The following is a 19,925-nucleotide window of genomic DNA, read 5'->3' as shown; positions in this document are numbered from 1 at the left end:
AGCTTGCTGACATGATGTCTGTGCAGTTGGAAGGGCTGGAGATTACAATGAGTTACCCAGAGGTTCCATTTCAACTCTAACCTTCTCTGACCAAGTTGGCCACAATACTGATCTTTACCATCATCTCTGGTTAGTCTGGGATCTTATCCTGGCCTGGACCATCTCTGCCTTGTGGAGCCACCTTGCTGCAACATAAAATGTGTCCAATGGCTAAATCACTTTTTTTGTTGAGCAGCCCCAGTTACCAAAGGAGGCAACAACTTCAGTGAATCCCTGATGTTACCATGTTAAAGTAGCCTGAGTGACCTGTGAGCCCAGGCAGTTTAGGAGTCTGTATTGCTGAGGGACACCATCAATGCTGGCAGATCGTGGAACCGGAAAATAAACTCAGTTATGATTTCTCCAGACTTCGGTGCCTCAACGAAGTCATGATGTTGACGGGTCGCACCTCAAGTCAAATTTATCTTCATACATTGCCTTGTCCATTATTACTATATGCCCAATCTCCCGCAATTCCTCTTGGCACCCCAGCTCCCTTTCACAGTGCGCCATATGCCATCTCCAATAACATTTGAACATCCCTTGTAAACAATTCTATCCCTTATTAAGGATTATATATCTTAGAAATTTGATCCCACCATTTTTTTTTGATTGGGGTGGGAACATCCTATATTGATCCCCGGAGTCAGAAGGCATCCATGGTCGGGGATATTGTTCAACAACCTCGCTCCCTTCATTCTCTTCATCTCTCCCCAGGTTGTATTGGTTCCTGTTCTCTTCTCTCATTGTGACTTCAGAATTATGTTTATTTTCACCTCGTTCTGGAGGTTCTCACCTGCCTGAAGCACTGCTAATTTCACTGTTGTGTTGTGCCACTCTCAGGTGGGTTGACTGGAGGACTGCCCACATGAGCAGTGTACCTGGCCTATGGCTTCTGCCACATTTCCCCCCGATACAGGGCAGGACAATGCAGGTTGAGGGGAGGAATCAGAGTCAGGACTCGGGCATCAATTTTGTAATGAGTCTGAAAAACTGAATGATAACTAAAGGTCAAATTTCATGATACTCATTTACATAAAACCTGAAGGAACACGGAATTTGAACCATATACAAAGAAACAGTTGAACATTATATTTAAATGGAATACATGTTCTCAAAGGACCAAATCATAATTTTGTTTATTTCAAAAAAATGAAAATGCTCAAAAGTGGGTTTTGCAGTTGAAGTAAGGGTGTAAAATACTGTAAGGCTTTACGTCAACATATTCTACTTATGCAGCATTTAATCTGTCAATTATAGAGCATGAATGTGCAGATTAAATATACATCGTTTCCACATTCAACTGTGAAACTGCGAACAGAATTTATGAACAGACCCTCTGATGTTGTAGCTGTAGTTAAGAGATACCGTTGCAGCAAAAATATTTTCTCCTCAAAAGTTCAATTTTTCACCCAATTACCATCTACTACTATCACATCACACTGTAATTTTCTGCTATCTTTCAAATCATACAAAATGAAAAAGCTACACTTTCCCTGGCCTTCAAAAATAATGAACAATACTGCAGCTACAAAGAGCTTTCACCCCATACATGGTTGCCTTTTATTTTACTGCTTCTTAACACAGTTCAAAATAAATCTTTTGCTTGATTTCTCCATCAGGATATTACATCAGATTATGCACAAGAGGTCTTCACAATGTAATGATGAAAGCTTTGGTGATGTTTGCTGTAAGAATATATTTTTACACATTTTCTGTTTCTTCTTTGATAACAGGCAACCATTTTTACAACTTTTGCAAAAATTCTTGCAGCTGTCTGACAATATCAGTGTCCACAGATTCCATCAGACTTTGGAAGCCTTGTTCTCCGACTAATTCTTGCTGTGCTTTCAACTTCTCGTAGACAAACTGCTGTAGTGACACACTGTGCACTGGGTCTTTCAATGCAAGCTGCAGAAGTTAGATAAAGACAATTAATAATGGCAATGCATTTTCCTTTTTTTGCACATCACACAGTTTGCAGGTCATTTTAATCTTTGTCTATTTACTTAGTAATACTCTTTCTTGGCTATATGTAACACACAAGCTAATTTTTAACTGGCAGAAAATTCTTCTCCACAACACATTATTATTCCCCATTGTTGGAGAAATTGCAAGATTCAAACTAAAATCTCACTTTTTAAAGAAGTACCACCTGTACATTATTGACATTTCAGTGATTTTGCCCTATTTACCTTAAAATAATTCATTTGAAATCTTACTTCAATTTTCAGGATTGGTGAAAAATCAATGGAATCACATGAAATCAATTTCCATGCTCCTTTTTGATCGTGCAACAAGCAACATTTTTTTCAGTCCATGAAGACATATTGAAATAGTTTAATTTACTTTTATTTGGAATTTCACAGAGAAAACATGGGTGCGTACAGTTATGACTGGCTTATTGACTGAATGCTACTTATCCTAGTTCTCATGTGATAGTGCATTCAACCTGTGTGAGATTTCTTAGACCATAGAACCACAGAACACTACAGCACATAAACAGGCCCCTTCAGCCCTTCTAGTCAGTGCCAAACCATTCCTTTTTGCTTAGTCCCACTGGCCTGCAACCAGTCCATAGCCCTCCATACCTCTCCCATCCATGTACCTGTCCAAATTCTTCTTAAATGTTAAAATTGAGCCTGTATTAATGCCAAAGTGGCAGTGTTAGAATGCATGTCTTACAAACAGCTTGATAAATTGGACATCTATACACAAAGATGAGGCAAATATCTAGGTGTTCTGGGGGTGGGGAGGGACATTGATGGATGTATTGGTGAAGCATATTAATGAATTACATTTTTTTCTGTTATTAGAGGTCTAAATAGACACATATTGTTATTATATCGATATTTTTTGTTGCCATGTTTGTTTATATTTTATGGCTGTTTATTTTTATGTAACTTAGGATTTACATAACTTTAACACTGACTCAAAATTGAACCTGCATTCAGCTGGCAGCTCATTCCACACTCCTACCACTCTCCGTGTGAAGAATTTTACCCTCATTTTTCCCCTTTCATTCTTAACCCATGTCCTCTACTTTATATCTTACCTACCCTCAGTGGAAAAAGCCTATATGCATTACCTCTGTCTATCCCCCTCATAATTTTAAATACCTATCTCAAATTTCACTTCAATTTTCTATGCTCCAGGGAAGAAAGTCCTCACCTGTTTAACCTTTCCCAGTAACAGGAAACGTCCTAGTACATCTTCTCTGCACTCTTTCTATCTTATTTACATCTTTCCTGTAGTTAGGTGACCAAAGCTGCACAGAATTCTCCAAATTTGACCTTACCATTGCTTTATACAACTTTACCATAACATCCCAAAACCCTTACTCAATATTTTGATTTATGAAGGCCAATATGCCAAAAGCTCTTTTTGCAACGCTATCCTCCTGTGATGCCACTTTCAGGGAACTATGTATCTGTATTCCCAGATCCCTTTGTTCTACCACACTCCTGGTCCAGATCCTTCTGCAAGCTTTGAAAACCTTCTTCGCTGTCCACAACACCTCCAATCTTCGTGTCATCTGTAAACTTGCTGATCCAATATCATCCAGATCATTGACATTGATGACAAACAACAATGGTCCCAGCACCGAACCTGAGGCACACCACTAGTCACAGGCCTCCAATCTGAGAAGTAATTATTTACCACTACTCTCTGGCTTCTCCCATCCAGCCATTGTTGAATTCTGTTCACTACTTCACCACGAATACCATGCACATGAACCTCCATGATTAACCTCCCATGTGGGACCTTATCAAAATCCTTAACGAAGTCCATGTAGACAACATCCATAGCCTTTCCTTCGTCAACTTTCCTGGGAACCTACTTAAAAAATTCTATAAAATTGGTTAAATGTGACCTACCATGCTCAAAGTCACGTCGACTATCCCTAATCAGTTTCTGGCTATCCAAATAATTGTATATCCAATCTCTTAGAACACCTTCCAATAATTTGCCTACTACTGATGGCAGGTTCACTGGCCTATAATTTCCAGGGTTACTTTTGGAGCCTTTTAGAAACAACAGAACAACCTGATCTACCCTCCAATCCTCCGGCATCATACCCATGGCTAAGGACATTTTAAATATTTCTGCCAGAGCTCCTGCAATTTCTACACTAGTCTTCCTCAAGGACTGAGGGATTATCTTGTTAGGACCTGGGGATTTATCCACCCTTATTTGCTTTAAGACAGCAAGCAATTCCTCCTCTTTAATCTGTATATGCTCCATGACCTCACTGCTTATTTTCCTTACTTCCCTCGACTCTGTGTCGGTTTCCTGAGTGAATACTTTTAAAAAATATTTAACGTCTCCTCCATCACTTTTGGCTCCATATAAAGTCAACCATTCTGATCTTCAAGGGGACCAATTTTGTCCCTTACTATCCTTTTGCTCTTAATATACCTATAGAAACCCTTAGGATTTTCCTTGACATTGTCTGTCAAAGCAATCTCATATCTTCTTTTAAATTTTGACATACAGCACAGTAACAGACTATTTTGGCCTGTGAGTCCGTGCCATCAATTTACACCCAATTAATCTACACACCTGATACGTTTCATAGAAACATAGAAGATAGGAGCAGGAGTAAGTCATTCGACCCTTCGAGCCTGCTCCGCCATTCAACGAGATCATGGCTGATCTTAAAGTTCAGTACCCCGTCCCCGCCTTCTCTCCGTAACCTTTAATACCCTTATACTGAAGAAATATATCTAATTCCCTCTTAAATATATTTAATGAACCTGCATCTACTGCTCTCTGTGGCAATGAATTCCACAGATTCACCACCTTCTGGGTAAAGAAATTCCTCCTCATCTCGGTCCTAAGTGGTTTGCCTATTATCCTCAAACCATGGCCCCGGATTCTGGATTTTCCCATCATTAGAAACATCCCATCTGCATCCATTCTGTCCAGTCCTGCCAGAATTTTATATGTCTCTATGAGATCCCCTCTCAATCTTCTAAACTCCAGGGAGTACAATCCCAATTTGCGCAATCTTTCCTCATAAGTCATTCCTGCCATTCCAAGTATCAGCCTGGTAAATCGCCTCTGCTGTTTTGAATAGCAGGAGTAAGATGGAGACCCTGAGGAAAACCCATGCAGAAGTGGAGAGAATGTACAAACTCCTTACAGACAGCATGTGATTCAAAACTTGTCCCGGATACTGATGCTGTAAAGGTATTGAGCTAACTGCTATGTCATCTGTGCTACCCCCTTTTAGCCTTCCTGATTTATTTCTTGAGGATTCTCTTGCATTTTTTGTACACCTCAAGTATCTCATTTGCTGTATGTTGCCTATACCTGCTATACACCTCTCTCTTCTTCTGAACCAGATCCCCAATATGCCTTGAAAACCAAGGTTCCCTATGCCTACTCATCTTGCCTTTAATCCTGACATACAAACTCTATACTCTCAAAATTTCACCGTTGAAGGTCTTCCTCTTACCTCGCACATCCTTGCTGGAAAACAATTTATCCCAATCCATCTTCAAAATTAGCCTTTATCCAATTTAAAAATCTCAACCTGAGGCCAGACTATCCTTCTCCACAATTGACTTGAAACTAATGGCAATATGATCATTGGTCCAAAAATTTCCCCTACGCATACTTCGGTCACCTGTTCTGTCTTATTTTCTAAATGGAGAACCAGTATTGCATTCTCTCTAGTTTGTACCTCAATATACTGATTTAGAAAACTTTCTTGAACACATTTGACAAACTGGAAGGCATCCAACCATTTTACAGTATGGGAGTCCCAGCCAATAAGCAGAAAATTAAAATCCCTTACTATCACAACCTTATGTTTCTTGCAGCTATCTGCTATCTCTCTACAGATTTTCTCCTCCAATTCTCATTGATTATTGGGTGGTCTATAATACAACCCCATGAGTGTGGTGATAACTTTCCTGTTCCTCAGCTCCACCCATATATCCTCAGTAGATGACCCCTCTGGTCAGTCCTACCTGAGCACAGTTGTGATATTTTCCCTGATGAGCAATGCTACTCCTCCTCCTTTCATCCCCCCCCTTGTTCTTTCACATCTAAAGAAACAGAAGCCCATAACATTGAGCTGCCAGACCTACCCCTCTTGCAACCAAGTTTTACTAATAGCCACAATGTCATAATTCCACATGCTAATCCATGCTCAAAGCTCGTCTGCCTTTCCTACAATATTCCTTGCACCATAGAAAATTTCCATCCTCCATCCTGAGAAAAATGTAATTTCTAATGGTTCATGCATTCAATTTTCCTCCAACTCTCCATTTGCTCTGCCATTCTGGTTCCCATCCCTCTGCAAATCTGTTTCAAATCCACCTGTGCAGCACTAGCAAACTTTCCCACAAGGATGTTATTCCCCCTCCAGTTCAGATTCAAACCAGCCTGTCAGAACAGGTCCCACCTTTCCTGGACGAGAGCCCAATGATCAAGAAACCTGAAGCCTTCCCTCCTGACCATGTTTTTAGCCAAGTGTTAAGCTGCATTATCCTCCTATTTCTAAGCTCATTAGCATGTGGCATGGGTAGCAATCTTGAGATCATAACACTGAAGGTCCTGTCTTTAAACCTAGTGCCTAACTCCCTGAACTCTTCTTGCAGGGCCTCCTCACCCTTCCTACCCACATCATTGGTCCCTACATGGACCATGACATCCGGCTGCTCCTGAGAACACCATGAACTTGATCTGTGATACCTCAGACTCTGGCACCAGGGAGGCCACGTACCATCCAGGATACTCAATCTCTTCCACAAAACCTCTTGTCTTTCCCCCAACTATGGAATCCCCTATCACTCTTCTCCTCTCTTCCCTTTTTAGCCATAGGACCAAACTCCATGGCATGTCCCTGGTAGGTCTCCCCCCCCCCCACCCCCCACAACGGTATCCAAAGTGGTATACTTGATATTGAGGGGAACAGCCTCAGGGGTGTCCTGCACTGCCTGCCTGTCCCCTTTCCCTCTCCCGACTGTCACTCATCTACCCTCCTCCTGCCTCCTAGGTGTGATAGTGTCCCTGTAACTCCTGTCTATCACCCCCCCCTCTGCCCCCCGAATGATACAGAGTTCATCCAACCTGACGATATTGGATTCACACCCTTAACTCTCACACCGAACTCCACTATGCAAACACACCGCTCATGAGCTAACTGAAGACTCACGCAGGCGCACAGTAATCAAGATGGCTGTGGCCAGCCTATGGACCCCAGGACGGTGACTAACAAAGTAAGTATGCATATTTTGGCTCTTACATGCCCTGTATCCCTGTTATAGTTTATCAAATACAACATAAACCACGTAAATATTATATTTTTTCTTACATATATATATTTTATAAAAATTCAGTTATATGTGCGAATGGACACAAGTTATATAGGTTGCAAGTTGGGGAGTACCTGTATGTTAAATACAAACTAAAGACATTTGTTTCTCCAATTCTTGCAAATTAATAGAATTAATATCCTCAGAAATATAAGAGATTTATAGATGGAAATGGTGTACAACTATTTACTGTTGAATACGGAATAATATCACTGTACTGTGAAGCTATCTTGAAAATAACAAAGTAAAAGATAAGGTATTTCATACAAAGAAAGAAGCAGAATTTAGAAGGAAAATTAGATTATTCAATTCTTGTGCACATGGTTGTGGTTGGCTGCAGAGAACTGTCCCTTCAGAGGAGTTTGGTTGTCCATCTTCCTTGCTGTGGATGATGCATGGCACACAGTGAAAGAGCACATAATACTTTGTCCAAGAAGACCATTAGATGAGGGAACAAATTATAATTGGCCCATTGTGGCTACTTAATCTAGAGGTTCTGCATAATCTTGCCTGCATGTTTCCTGTTTGCTCTTTTGTCTATAATCTCCATTTTACATATCCTTATAGAATATCACTTCTGTAAGAAATAATCTTGAAGATTCTTTGCTGCTTCAAAGAGTTTCAACTGATCAATTACTTGCTACCAAAATCTCTCTTATTTTTTTCTGCTGTAATTTCATCTTGAATTGAAATTGCTACTCATTTTCCTTCCTTTTTACATTTTTCTTATGATTTCAAGCTCAGAGTATTTAGCTCCCACTCACGTTCCCTGAATGTAGCTAGATCTTTGTAAAGACTATATTTTATCCTTTTGTTCCAAAGATGCTCTGACCACTTGCCAAGAAGAATATAGATCTTAATGGAGTAAATACTATCTATGGCCCAAAAGGGTATCCATGGAGCACAACTGGTTCTATGACAAATTAACTTAATTACCATTACCAATACTTCAAGTTATTTGTATATAGTCAGCAAGTAAGTAGAACGCTTCCACCAGCGTTGTCTCCGCTCCATCCTCAACATCCATTGGAGCGCTTACACCCCTAACGTCGAAGTACTCGAGATGGCAGAGGTCGACAGCATCGAGTCCATGCTGCTGAAGATCCAGCTGCGCTGGATGGGTCACGTCTCCAGAATGGAGGACCATCGCCTTCCCAAGATCGTGTTATATGGCGAGCTCTCCACTGGCCACCGTAACAGAGGTGCACCAAAGAAAAGGTACAAGGACTGCCTAAAGAAATCTCTTGGTGCCTGCCACATTGACCACCGCCAGTGGGCTGATAACGCCTCAAACCGTGCATCTTGGCGCCTCACAGTTTGGCGGGCAGCAACCTCCTTTGAAGAAGACCGCAGAGCCCACCTCACTGACAAAAGGCAAAGGAGGAAAAACCCAACACCCAACCCCAACCAACCAATTTTCCCTTGCAACCGCTGCAATCGTGTCTGCCTGTCCCGCATCGGACTTGTCAGCCACAAACGAGCCTGCATCTGACGTGGACTTTTTACCCCCTCCATAAATCTTCGTCCGCGAAGCCAAGCCAAAGAGAAGAAGAAGTGTTTGACATATTAATTACAAAATTCAATGGTACTTATTTGAACTTGATCATAGAATATTAATAAAACGCGTCTTATAAAAGGACAAGTGATATCATATCAACTCTGAATGACCCGTAGTTCCAATTAGAAAGTGGAATTAAAATCGAAGAAAGAAAACAAAACAAAGCTGTATAATTGGCAGTAACTAGCTTTAATTATGTAACAATGTCATGTTTATGCAGTGTGAAATTAAGGTTCAAGTCAATCTTCTGAGAAAAGTAACCTTAAAGCATATAGTGGTAGTAAATAGGAACTCCAAGACAATGACACTAATAGGAACTTTGGAAAAACTCTTTCCTGTCCTTCCAATGACTCAGGGGTCATCAACCTGGGGCCCAAAGCATCTAGCTGTAAACAACCACACTTATTTGGAACTAAGAAGGAAAAACAAAGAAAATCATGAGGAAACTTGGAGAACAAACCAGTAAATTATTCCTTTCATGATAACGTCTCTTGATAATCAAATTTTAATGAGTTCTGGTCATTTCCCATCAGGAAAATACTAAACAAGAAAATATACTGGCTATACCAGTTCTCAGGAAGGATGCATAAATTAAACAGAGCTGAAAGAAGTTTTAACCACTTCAGTAAATATAAGTAAATGTATTGCATGTGTCTATTGACTCATACAACATAGATTCTGGTCTGATCCTCTGAGTTGATTTGAAATAACTGAGCCAAGGAAGATACCAATTATGTTGATGGGATGGTGGGGAAAGCTGGGTGGCCTTACATAATTATCTGAAACAAGTCGGTGGTCAATTTTGTGTAATATTACACCTGTTTATTACATGACAATGAAGAAATCTTGCAATACAAATATCATAGGGACAGACCCCTTGGTTCACATGATTGTGTTGAACATGTGCCCTAATTTTCACTAGAAAATTGCTGCTTTCTCATGATACATATCCCTCTGTTCCCTGCATATTCATGTGTCTACCTCAAACCCTCTCAAAGGCTACCATTGTATCTGCTTCTACCACAAATGTTGGCAGTCCATTCCAGGCCCTATCACTCTGACTAAAAAAAAACATGCCCCATACATCTTCTTTAAACTGTCCCATCTCTCTTTAAATGCATATTCTCCAATACTTGACATTTTTACCTTTGGGAAAAAGTTTAAGACTGTCCATCCAATTGATGCCTCTCCTAATTTTACTAACTTCTTTGATGCTCCAGAGAAAACAACCCTTGTTTGTAGCTCGTGCCCTCTAATCCAGACAACATCCTGTTAAATTTTGTCTGCACCCTTTCCAAAGCCTTAACATCTTTCTGTAATGGGGTGAACCAGAATTGCAGACAATATTCTCAATGCAACCTAACATAAGTTTTATATAACTGTAACATGACTTCCTTAGTGATATACTGGATGCCCTGCACAACAAAAGTACTCTTAGCATAAGCCTTCTTTACCAGCCTATCTACTTGCAAAGTTACTTTCGAGGAGCTATGGACCTGTACCTCCTCAATCCCTCTGCATATTCATGCTCTTTAAGTCCTGCCATTAACTATATACGTTCCCCATACATTTTATTTCCCAAAGTGCAACACCTCATACTTGTCCAGATGAAACTCCATCAGCCATTTGTCTGCCCATATCTGTAACTAATTGGTCTCCTTTTAGAGTTTTGTTGATAGCCCTCCAAACTATCCACAGTTCCATGTCATCTACAAATCTATTAAACCAGGTCATTTGTATAAACTTCAAACAACAGATCACTATGGAACACCACTGGTCACTGAAATCCAGTCTGAAGAGCAGCTTTCCATCACTATCCTCTGACTTCTATGGCCAGCCAATTCCATGTGCAAACCATGGATCCCATGCAATAGTACCTTCTGGATCAGCCTACCATGAAAGACCTTAATATAACCCCATCTGGGCTAAAAATGCAGAGAGGGAAGGATGTTATGATGAACATTTATAAACATCGGAGAAATACAAAACATTGGTCTGGGCACCTAGAGAGTATAGCGAAGATGTGTAGTCCTGAGAGAGATTCTATAGATTTCAGTTAAATGGATATACTGAGGTCGAAGTTGTTTGCGAAACAAAGGAAGTTAGCAGGAGATCACAAAGTCATAAAGAGTGTAGAGAGATGGATAGAAATAAACAGCACTATTCAGAAGGGTCAAAAGAAAAGAAAAAAAACAACCAAAGTGTCAAGAGGAAAATTACTTTACACAGCAAGTGATTATGGTGTGGAATGAACTGTCAGGCAGTTGGAAGAAAAGCGATGAATTTAATTGTAATGTTATTCACTAACAATGAGGTAGCACTTGCAATGACTGGCAAACTGCCAGTGTTCTCTGGTTTCATGCAGCTGGAAGTACACTTTCCCCCAGAGTTCTCCAGTGAGCTATCCTGACATGTGGTGGACCCACCTCTGATTGGTAAGCCCTGCAGGATTTTGCGAGCAGATAGTTGGTTTGCCCTTGAACTATAATACAATTTCATGTCAGCATATGGACTTGTGTGTTTGTTCCTTGTTTGAGATAATCCATTTTTAAAATTAATCAAATAATTCACAAAAGTTACAATAGTTAAAAAAAATGGTATGTAGAAAGTCCTTTGAAGGAATGGGCTGCATTTTCCATGTCTAAGGGATTGAGGATGGTCAAATATTTTAAGTAGACATGGAAAAAGATAACGATGATGGACTTATAGACTTTTGCAAAACGTAAAAAGTTTCTTCAGAGCCAACTTGACCATACTCACTATGTCGTCTGTCTAAACGAGTCCCATTTTCCTGCATTTGGCCCACATCCAATTCAAGTACCTTTCTAAATATCTCCTCAACATTGCAACCACTACCACTTCTTCTGGTAGGTTGTTCCATATAGCAACCACCCTCTGTGCGAAAAAGCTGCTCTCATGTCACTTTTAAATCTTTCCCCTCTTCTTAAATGAATGCTCTCTAGTTTTAGACTTGCATAAAAGACTATACTACCTTATCTAGCATTTAGTTCAAGCCTGGTTTTGTGCAAGGGAAATCTTGTCTTGATGAAGGCAAGGCAGTTTACATGATATACACAAACTTAAGCAAAGCTTCTGATTATGTCTTGCACAGTAGGTTGGTCCAGAAGGTAAAACCACATGAATCTGTGATATGTTGACAAAATGGATCCACAATGGTGCAGGTAGTAGTGAAGGAATCATTTTCTGACTGGAAGTCTGCAACCAATAGTGAAGCGCAGGAATCAATGCTGGGACCTTTGCTGTTTGTTATATGTTATAAATAACTTGGACGAGAATGTTTGGGTCTGATTAGAAAGTCTGCTGATGACATGAATATTGGTGGAGTTGTAGATAGTGAAGTTTGCCCAAGGAAATAGTAGGATATAGATCTGCTGGAAAGTTGGGCCGAGCGATGGCAGATGGAATTTAATCCAGACGAATGTGGGGCAATGCATTTTAGGAATGTTGAATGCTGGCAGGACTTATAAAGTAAATGGCAAGAGTGGCGATATACAGAAAGGCTGAGGAATGCAAATCTACAGCTCCCTGAAAATAGTAGCACAGGCAGATAGGGTAGTGAAGAAGGCAACTGGCATGCTTGATGTCGCTCAACATCAGCAAAAGCAAGATGATTGATGACTTCAGGAGGAAGTCAGGGGAACACGACCCAGTCTTCATTGAGGGCTCAGTAGCAGAGAGGGTTAAGAACTTCAAATTCCTTGGTGTCAACACCTCTGAGGATCTGTCCTGAAATCTCCATATTGATGCAAAGGCTCACCAGCGGCTATACTTTGTGAGGTGTCTGAGGAGATTCGATATGTCACCAAAGGCTCTCATAAACTTCTACAGATATACCATGGAGAGCATTCTGGCTGGTTGCATCACTGCCTAGTATGGAGGTGCCAATTCTCAGGACAAGAATAAACTCCAGAAGGTTGTTAATTCGGCCTGTGACATCACAAGCACCAGACTTCATTCCATTGAGGACATCTGCATGAGGTGGTGTCTTAAAAAGGAAGTCTCTCTCCTCAAAGACCCTCACCACCCAGGCCACACCCTCTTCACTCTGCTACCATCGAGAAGAAGGTACAGGAGTCTAAAGACAAGCACTCAATGACGGATAGCTTCTTCTCCATCGCCATCAAATTCCTGTATAATCAATGAACCAAAGATACTGCTTTACTTTTCGTACACTATTATTATTTTTATATATAGTTATGTTGTAACATGGTTAAAATATGAATGTTTATACCATGATGCTCTGCAAATCTCCGAATTTCGTGACTTCTTCATGACAATAAATTCTGATTCTGATTAGAAAATCGAATTGATGACCTAAGGGCAAGGCTACTTTATCAGAAACAGACGATTCAAATCTCAGTTGTTTGCTGCACCAAGACCTTGTTTACAGAGAACAAACTGGAAGCTGCAATCTGACTAGAGGGTGTTACCATTCACAGACTGTACTGGTACTAGGAGGGGGGGGGGGGTGGGGCGGAGTGTGCCTTTTAGTTAACACTGGCTGGTGAACAGACATTGGGGTCATGTCGACCTCCTGTTCCACTGCCTTTGAGAAAATCTCGATTAAATGCAGACACTTCTATCTACCCCAAGAGTTCTCATCAGTGATTCTCACTAGAGTTTATATCTTGGTCATCTTCCCAATGCTGATTACAAACAGGTGGAGATGCATGATGTGGTCAGCAAACAGGAGAAGGCCCTCTCTGATGCACTACAGATCATAGTCAATGACTTTAACTAGGCCTGTCTTAAGAAAACCCTGTCCAATTACCACCAGTACGTAACCTGCAGTACCAGAGGTCCCAGCACACTTGATCACTGCTACACCAAGATAAGGAAGGCCTACCGTTCTTTTCCAAAACTGCATTTTGGCAAGTCAAGTCACCTGGGTGCGCTCCTTCTGCCTTTATACAGACAGAGCTAACATGAGAGGCTCCAGAGATCAGGAAAGCCAGAAGGTCATCGAGAGAGGCTAATGAACAGATACAGGTCTGCCTTGAGTCAGTGGATTTGGTGGTGTTCAAGAGCTTAGCTGAGAATTTGAATGTTATACTTGGGCCGTTACAGACTTTATCAAAACAGCTGTGGACAAATGTGTCCCCACCAAATCGATCAGGGGTTTCCCCAACTAGAAGCCCTGGGTTAAAAATAAAATCTACTAAGACCCAGATCACAGACATTAAAGTCTGGTGATCCAAAACATTAGATAAGGAGCAGGAACGACCTATGACAAGCCTTCTCCTGGGTGAAGTGGAGCTTTCGGACAAGAATGGAAACAGCTGAGGATACCCAGCAGCTGTGGCAGGGCCTAAATGGCATAACCTGCTTCATAACCAAATCTGGTGCAGTAGGAGATGGCATATGACCACTAGAATATGAATGAACTAATGCACATCCCCTTTGATAATCCTCTACCGTTAGTTTATGAGGGTAACATGTGGACTGCCTTCAGGAGAGTGAATCCAAGGAAAGTATCTGGCCCAGATGGAGTACATGGCCGTGTATTAAAAACCTGTGCTGACCAACCTGCCAATGAATTCATGGAGATCTTCAACATCTTACTCTGGCAGGGCATGGTACCCAGCTGTTTCAAACAGGCCTCCATCGTACCTGTGCTAAAGAAGAATGTGTTAATCTGCTGACATTATGGTGGACCAGTGACACTCACATCCACAGTGATGAAGTGTTTTGAGAGGCTGTTGTTGAAGCATATCAGCTCCTGTTTGAGTGGCAATATGAATCCTACCGCCTACAGCAAATGCCACCTCACTGGCTCTACACAAAGCCCTGGAACACCTAGAAAGAAAAGACTCATACATCAGGATGCTCTTTATTGATCATTTTGGCATTCAACACCATCATTCCTTCGAAATTGATCAGCAAACTCCAAGACCTGGCCCTCACTACTCCACTGTATAATTGGATACTGGATTTCCTTACCTCTAGGTCAATCAGTGAGGATTGGTAAGAACATCTCCACAATCTCAATCAGTACCAGAGTACCACAGAGCTGCATTCTTAGACCCCTACTCTACTTGCTTTACACATATGACAGTGTGGCTCAGTATGACAATAACACAATCTATACATTTGCTGACAATATCATGGTAGTGGGATGTAAAAAAAGGGTGTTGAGAGCATAGAGAGAGATTGAAAACTTGGCTGAATGGTATAATAACAACAACCTCATTCTCTATGTCACCAAAACAAAGCTGAATGTGGACTTTAAGAGGGAAAAAAAACAGAGGCGTACGATTCAGTGATCATTGAGGGATCAGAGGTGGAGAGGGTAAGCTTTCCTGGACCCAACACATGAATGTCATCATGGAGAAAGCACGTCAGTGCCTCCACTTTTTCAGGAGTTTGTGGAGGGTTGTTATGACATTGAAAACCTTGGCAAAGTTTAACAGATGCGTATTGTCAAGTGTGCTGACCAGCTGCATGATGGTGTGATATGGGGACACCAATACCTCTGAGTGGAAAGCCCTGAAAAAGGTACAGGAAACAGCCAAGTACATCACAGGCAAAACTCTCCCCACCATCGAGAAAATTTACAGGGAATGCTGCCATTGGAGAGCAGCAACAGTCATCAAGGATCCACACCAACCAGGACATGCTCTGTTGTTGCTGGAAAGAAATATAGCCGACACATAACTTGTACCTCTAGGTTCAGGAACAAGTTGCTACCCCTGCACCATCAGACTCCAAAACAACAAACTCAATCAGACTCATTTGAGGACACTTACTTTGCACAATTTTTTATTATTGATTATTTATTTTGTGTATTGTAGTTCATTTACATTTCTTTCTTTGTTTACATTTCTCTCCTTTTCTTTAGTACATATTTTTGCACTACTGATACCCCAAGGAAAAGATTATGTACCTGCACTGCACAAGACAAATACTTTCCTCGCTGCATAAACACTGTCTGGAAATAGTTGTCCCTCAGATCCTTTTTAAATGTTTCCTCCCTCACCTTAAATCTGTGCCCTGTGCTTTAAATCTCTTATTCCTAGGAAAAGACTGATTATTCACCTCATTTACGCCCCTCATTATTTGATTTACCTTTATAGGTGACACCTCAGCCTCTTACTTCCAAGAAAAAATAGTACTAGGCTATCCACTTGTTCCTTGTAACTCCAACTCTTCAGTCCTGATAACATTCTTTTGAATCATTTTTGTACACTTTCCAGCTCAGTGACATCCTTTCCACAGAGGGTGACAAGAATTGCACACAATAAATAATCCAACTGCGAACTGATCAACGTGTTGGATGGTTGCAAAGTGATGTCAAGGGCCATGGCTGATAAGGGAAGTCAAAAGAAAGGGCACACAGGGAAGCAAACATTAATGGGAACAGAGAAAAATGGGAAGCTTTTAAAGCATACAGAATGCTATTCTGAAAGTCACTCGGAAGGAAAAGATGAAATCTGAGAGAAAGCTAGTAAATAATATGAAAGAAATCAAAGATTTTTTTTGAAGTATATTAAGAATAAAAAAGAGGCAAGAGTAGATAGAAAATGATATCAGAGAAATTGCAATGGGAAACAAGGAACTGTATCAGTATTTTGCACAGTCTTTCTTGAGGAAGATATTTCCAGTATATTGGACATACAAGGGTGTCAGGGAAGAGAGGCAAATGCAGTCACCTTCACCAGAGAGAAGGTGATGGGGGACCTGAAAGGTCTAAATGTAGATGTAATAAAAAGGGTTAACATTTCCTAATGCAGGATGGGATACTTGACTGTTACAAGCAAGCTGAATTTAAAACTACTGATGCTAGCTGAGAACAACCTTCAGAATAAGCAAGGGTTTCCAATAATCAAGAGATGAGTCTTTAGGGAGGAAAAAGGCCTTTTCATAGTTGACCTCCACATGGAGGCCGACTAAAAGCCGGATGAAAAGGTATTTCTTACCTTTTCATGTAGGCCCAGAAAAACCTGCTCTGATGTCCTCTTTCAGCCTGGAGGAAGCTGGGGTGTTGATGTGGTGTTCAGGAGGCATGGATACTGGCGCCATGATGCCTTACTTACGTGCTGAGAAATGGCCGACTTTGTTACCCATAATCCCCCATGCAGCTGGAATCACTCTGTGTTTCCCAGAACGGTTCCAGCTGCATGGGGGATTATGGGTGAGGTAGACAGCCTTTGCTCTGCCATGTATTGAGCCACTGGTGCCGACGACCGGCCCAAAAGGCCAGGTTGTCACAGCCTGCTCCTGATGGCTCGGACCTCGCTGGCTGCCCCTGCCTTGAGGGGATCATGGAGGGAGAGGGGTGAGTGAGTGGGAGAGAGAAAAGAGAGGTGAGTCACAAGCTGACAGCATCACCACAATGTCTTCAGCCCATCCCTCGCCAACTGCTTGCAGTACATTCATGATGCGTGGCGGAGTGCTCTATTCTGCTGCTGACACTACCTCGGAGAGGGATTGGAGTCGATACCTGGGAGCCGGTCAGGGAGCAATCATGAAGGTAAGTTTTCCAACATGAGGGTGGGGATTCTCTGCCTTTATGGTCGGATTTTTTGCTTTATGAAACGGCAGTGTCTACAGAAATGCTATTAAACGCTGTTAAATGACTGATTGATTCTGAGTCCTGATAATACCCATTATGCCAGGGGTCTCAAACTCAATTTACCCAGGGGCCGCTGGAGGTAGAGTCTGGGTGAGGCTGGGCCGCATCAGGTTTTCCACAAGAAAAGATCTTACAAAAAAATTCCAATGTTATCAAATGTCTTTATTTTTATTTTTTTAAACACAAAATAAGATGAAAAAATAAATAAATTAACAATTCACAAGAAAAAAAAATCAATCAGTAATAAATAAATAAAATGAAAATAATAATAATGAAAATAATAATAATACAGCAGATATAGAAGACTGAAGAAACCACATATAGTTGCTGACTGGAGAAATGTAATTATTATTATTCAGATTCAAATGGTGTCACTGTTGCATTGAAGTTTCAGTGTTTAGCCGATGCGTCTTTTCCGCTTCTTTTTCTGTCCCGCTGAGCAACAACTTCCGGGTTCAGACTGGACGCTGAAGCACGTGAAGCGGAAGCAGCCGCGGAAATTGCACATGTGCCGCGTGCATATAATGACAAATAGAAAATGCACACAAATATGCTTATATTCGCAATAAGCCCAGCCGATGTCCCGTCCCTGAGAGTAATATACCCCACCGTGATTGGTAGGTTCGTTCAGCTCCGCACACAACACTGAAAAGTGCCAATCATATCAAACTCGCGGGCCGCACTAACATTAAACTTTCATATTAAGGCAGGGCCACAAACTATCGTCCCGAGGGCTGCAGTTGGCCCGCGGGCCGGAAGCTTGAGACCCCTGCATTATGCTAATCTTGTTAAAACGCTGTTAAATATGATTAAAAAAAACTCCAGAGGGTTGTTAATTCAGCCTGCAACATCACAGCCTCCAGATTTTACTCCATCGAGGACATCTAGGCGGTGTTTTAAAAATGCAACCTCTATCCTCAAAGGATAGAGGCCACGCCCTCTTCACTCAGCTACCATCGGGAAAAAGGTACAGGAGCCTAAAGATGAGCACTCAACAGCACAAGGACAGCTTCTTTCCCGCTGCCATGAGATTCGTAAATAATCTATGAACCATAGACACTGCCTTACATTTCATGCACTTTTTTTTAAATGTTGTAAGATGGTTGCAGTTTGAACATTTGCGATATAATGCTGCCGCAAAACACCGAATTTCATGACTTATTCACGGCAATAATTCTGATTCTGAGACTGATTGAGTTAACCCATTGAAAGATTCCTCAGACACTTAACAAGAGCAGCGAAAATGCTGCATGACTAAATGAAGTCCTCGCTCTAACTACCCAAGACTACTATTTATTAAACAATATTTATTTTTATATCTATATATTTGTCCAGCACATGTATCACTTGTCTGATTGTGTATTGTGTCGTATTTTGCAGTGAGGACCGGAGAACGCTGTTCCATTGGGTTGCCCTTGTGTAATCGGATGATAAATGAACTTGAACTTGAAGAATGTGAAATCAGGCCACCTGAACGATTCATCAGACACTTAATGTGGAAAGTGAAAAAAAAAACATAGGCCAACCGTTGTTTTCTACTGTATAAATATGAACTTGGAACTGCTGAAATTTGGAGTTCTGATGGTGGTTTAGGCTTCTGCAGGCTCTTCTTGATATCATGTACACTGTGATAGAATATATGGGAATGTTTTTGGAAGATAAATTGGTAAAATTAGAGGGTTACATATATATACACACACACACACACACACACTTTAAAACAGATCTTATTTGAAATACTGGACAATTCATATCCATAGTACTTTGAAGAGGAACTATGGAGAATGCTATGCATAATTCACAAGTAGGTGCTAATTAAAATGATGCCATGAAACGAATAGACTATTGTCTTGGAAGAGCCAGGTTGTCTGTTTTGGACCTTTTTGCAAGGCTTTTGACCTCACTGCAAAGTGCTCACTCAGAGGTCATTAAGAAGCTCTTGTTTGCCTAAAACAACAGATGGGAGCAGAAGACTAACTCCTATTGTTTGCTGGAGAAGGTCGGGGTTTTGCAAGTGAGAGAGAAGACATGCTGCTGGCAGTGTTGAATCTCAGATGGAGAAAGAGAGAGACAGCTGTAACAAGCTTATTGGAACTGAAACAGAAGCTCCAGAGTGGCTGATGGTTGGAAGTGCTATCTGTCTGATGTTTCTCTTGAAATAAGGGGAACAGAAAGGAACTCTGTGGTTGCCTGAAAGAAAGAGGTTATCATTTGGAGAACCCTGATGAGGCAAGTTTCATCAGCAAGACATTGAGGTGACTGATTTCCTCAGTTGTGGAAATCCTGGAACAACACATCTCTCTCTGCAAACCTACAAGAACCTTCTTCGAGCACCAAAGCCTGGTGAACTTTATACATGTTCAATTCTGTGCACAGTATAAGAATTGCTTGCAACCAGTGAACTTGG

At 41.2% G+C, this 19,925-nt stretch overlaps 1 protein-coding gene across 4 annotated transcripts in view; it reads right to left on the bottom strand.

Annotated features, from left to right (window-relative positions):
* Positions 1–1,150: 1,150 nt before the first annotated feature.
* Positions 1,151–19,925, bottom strand: part of ipo11 (importin 11) — a 433,130-nt gene continuing 414,355 nt past the window's right edge. For 3 of the 4 annotated variants that reach the window (XM_069924487.1, XM_069924489.1, XM_069924488.1), the window contains one exon: positions 1,151–1,950. In XM_069924487.1, coding sequence (XP_069780588.1) covers positions 1,786–1,950 — 165 coding nt within the window. In that variant the 3' untranslated portion in view covers positions 1,151–1,785. The remainder of the gene's footprint in view (positions 1,951–19,925) is intronic. The other variant, XR_011353505.1, reaches the window with a different exon arrangement.

This window comes from Narcine bancroftii, chromosome 3 (genome assembly GCF_036971445.1).
Source record: "Narcine bancroftii isolate sNarBan1 chromosome 3, sNarBan1.hap1, whole genome shotgun sequence".
In the NCBI taxonomy this organism is placed as follows: domain Eukaryota; kingdom Metazoa; phylum Chordata; class Chondrichthyes; order Torpediniformes; family Narcinidae; genus Narcine; species Narcine bancroftii.
This window is presented reverse-complemented; position numbering and strand designations above follow the sequence as displayed.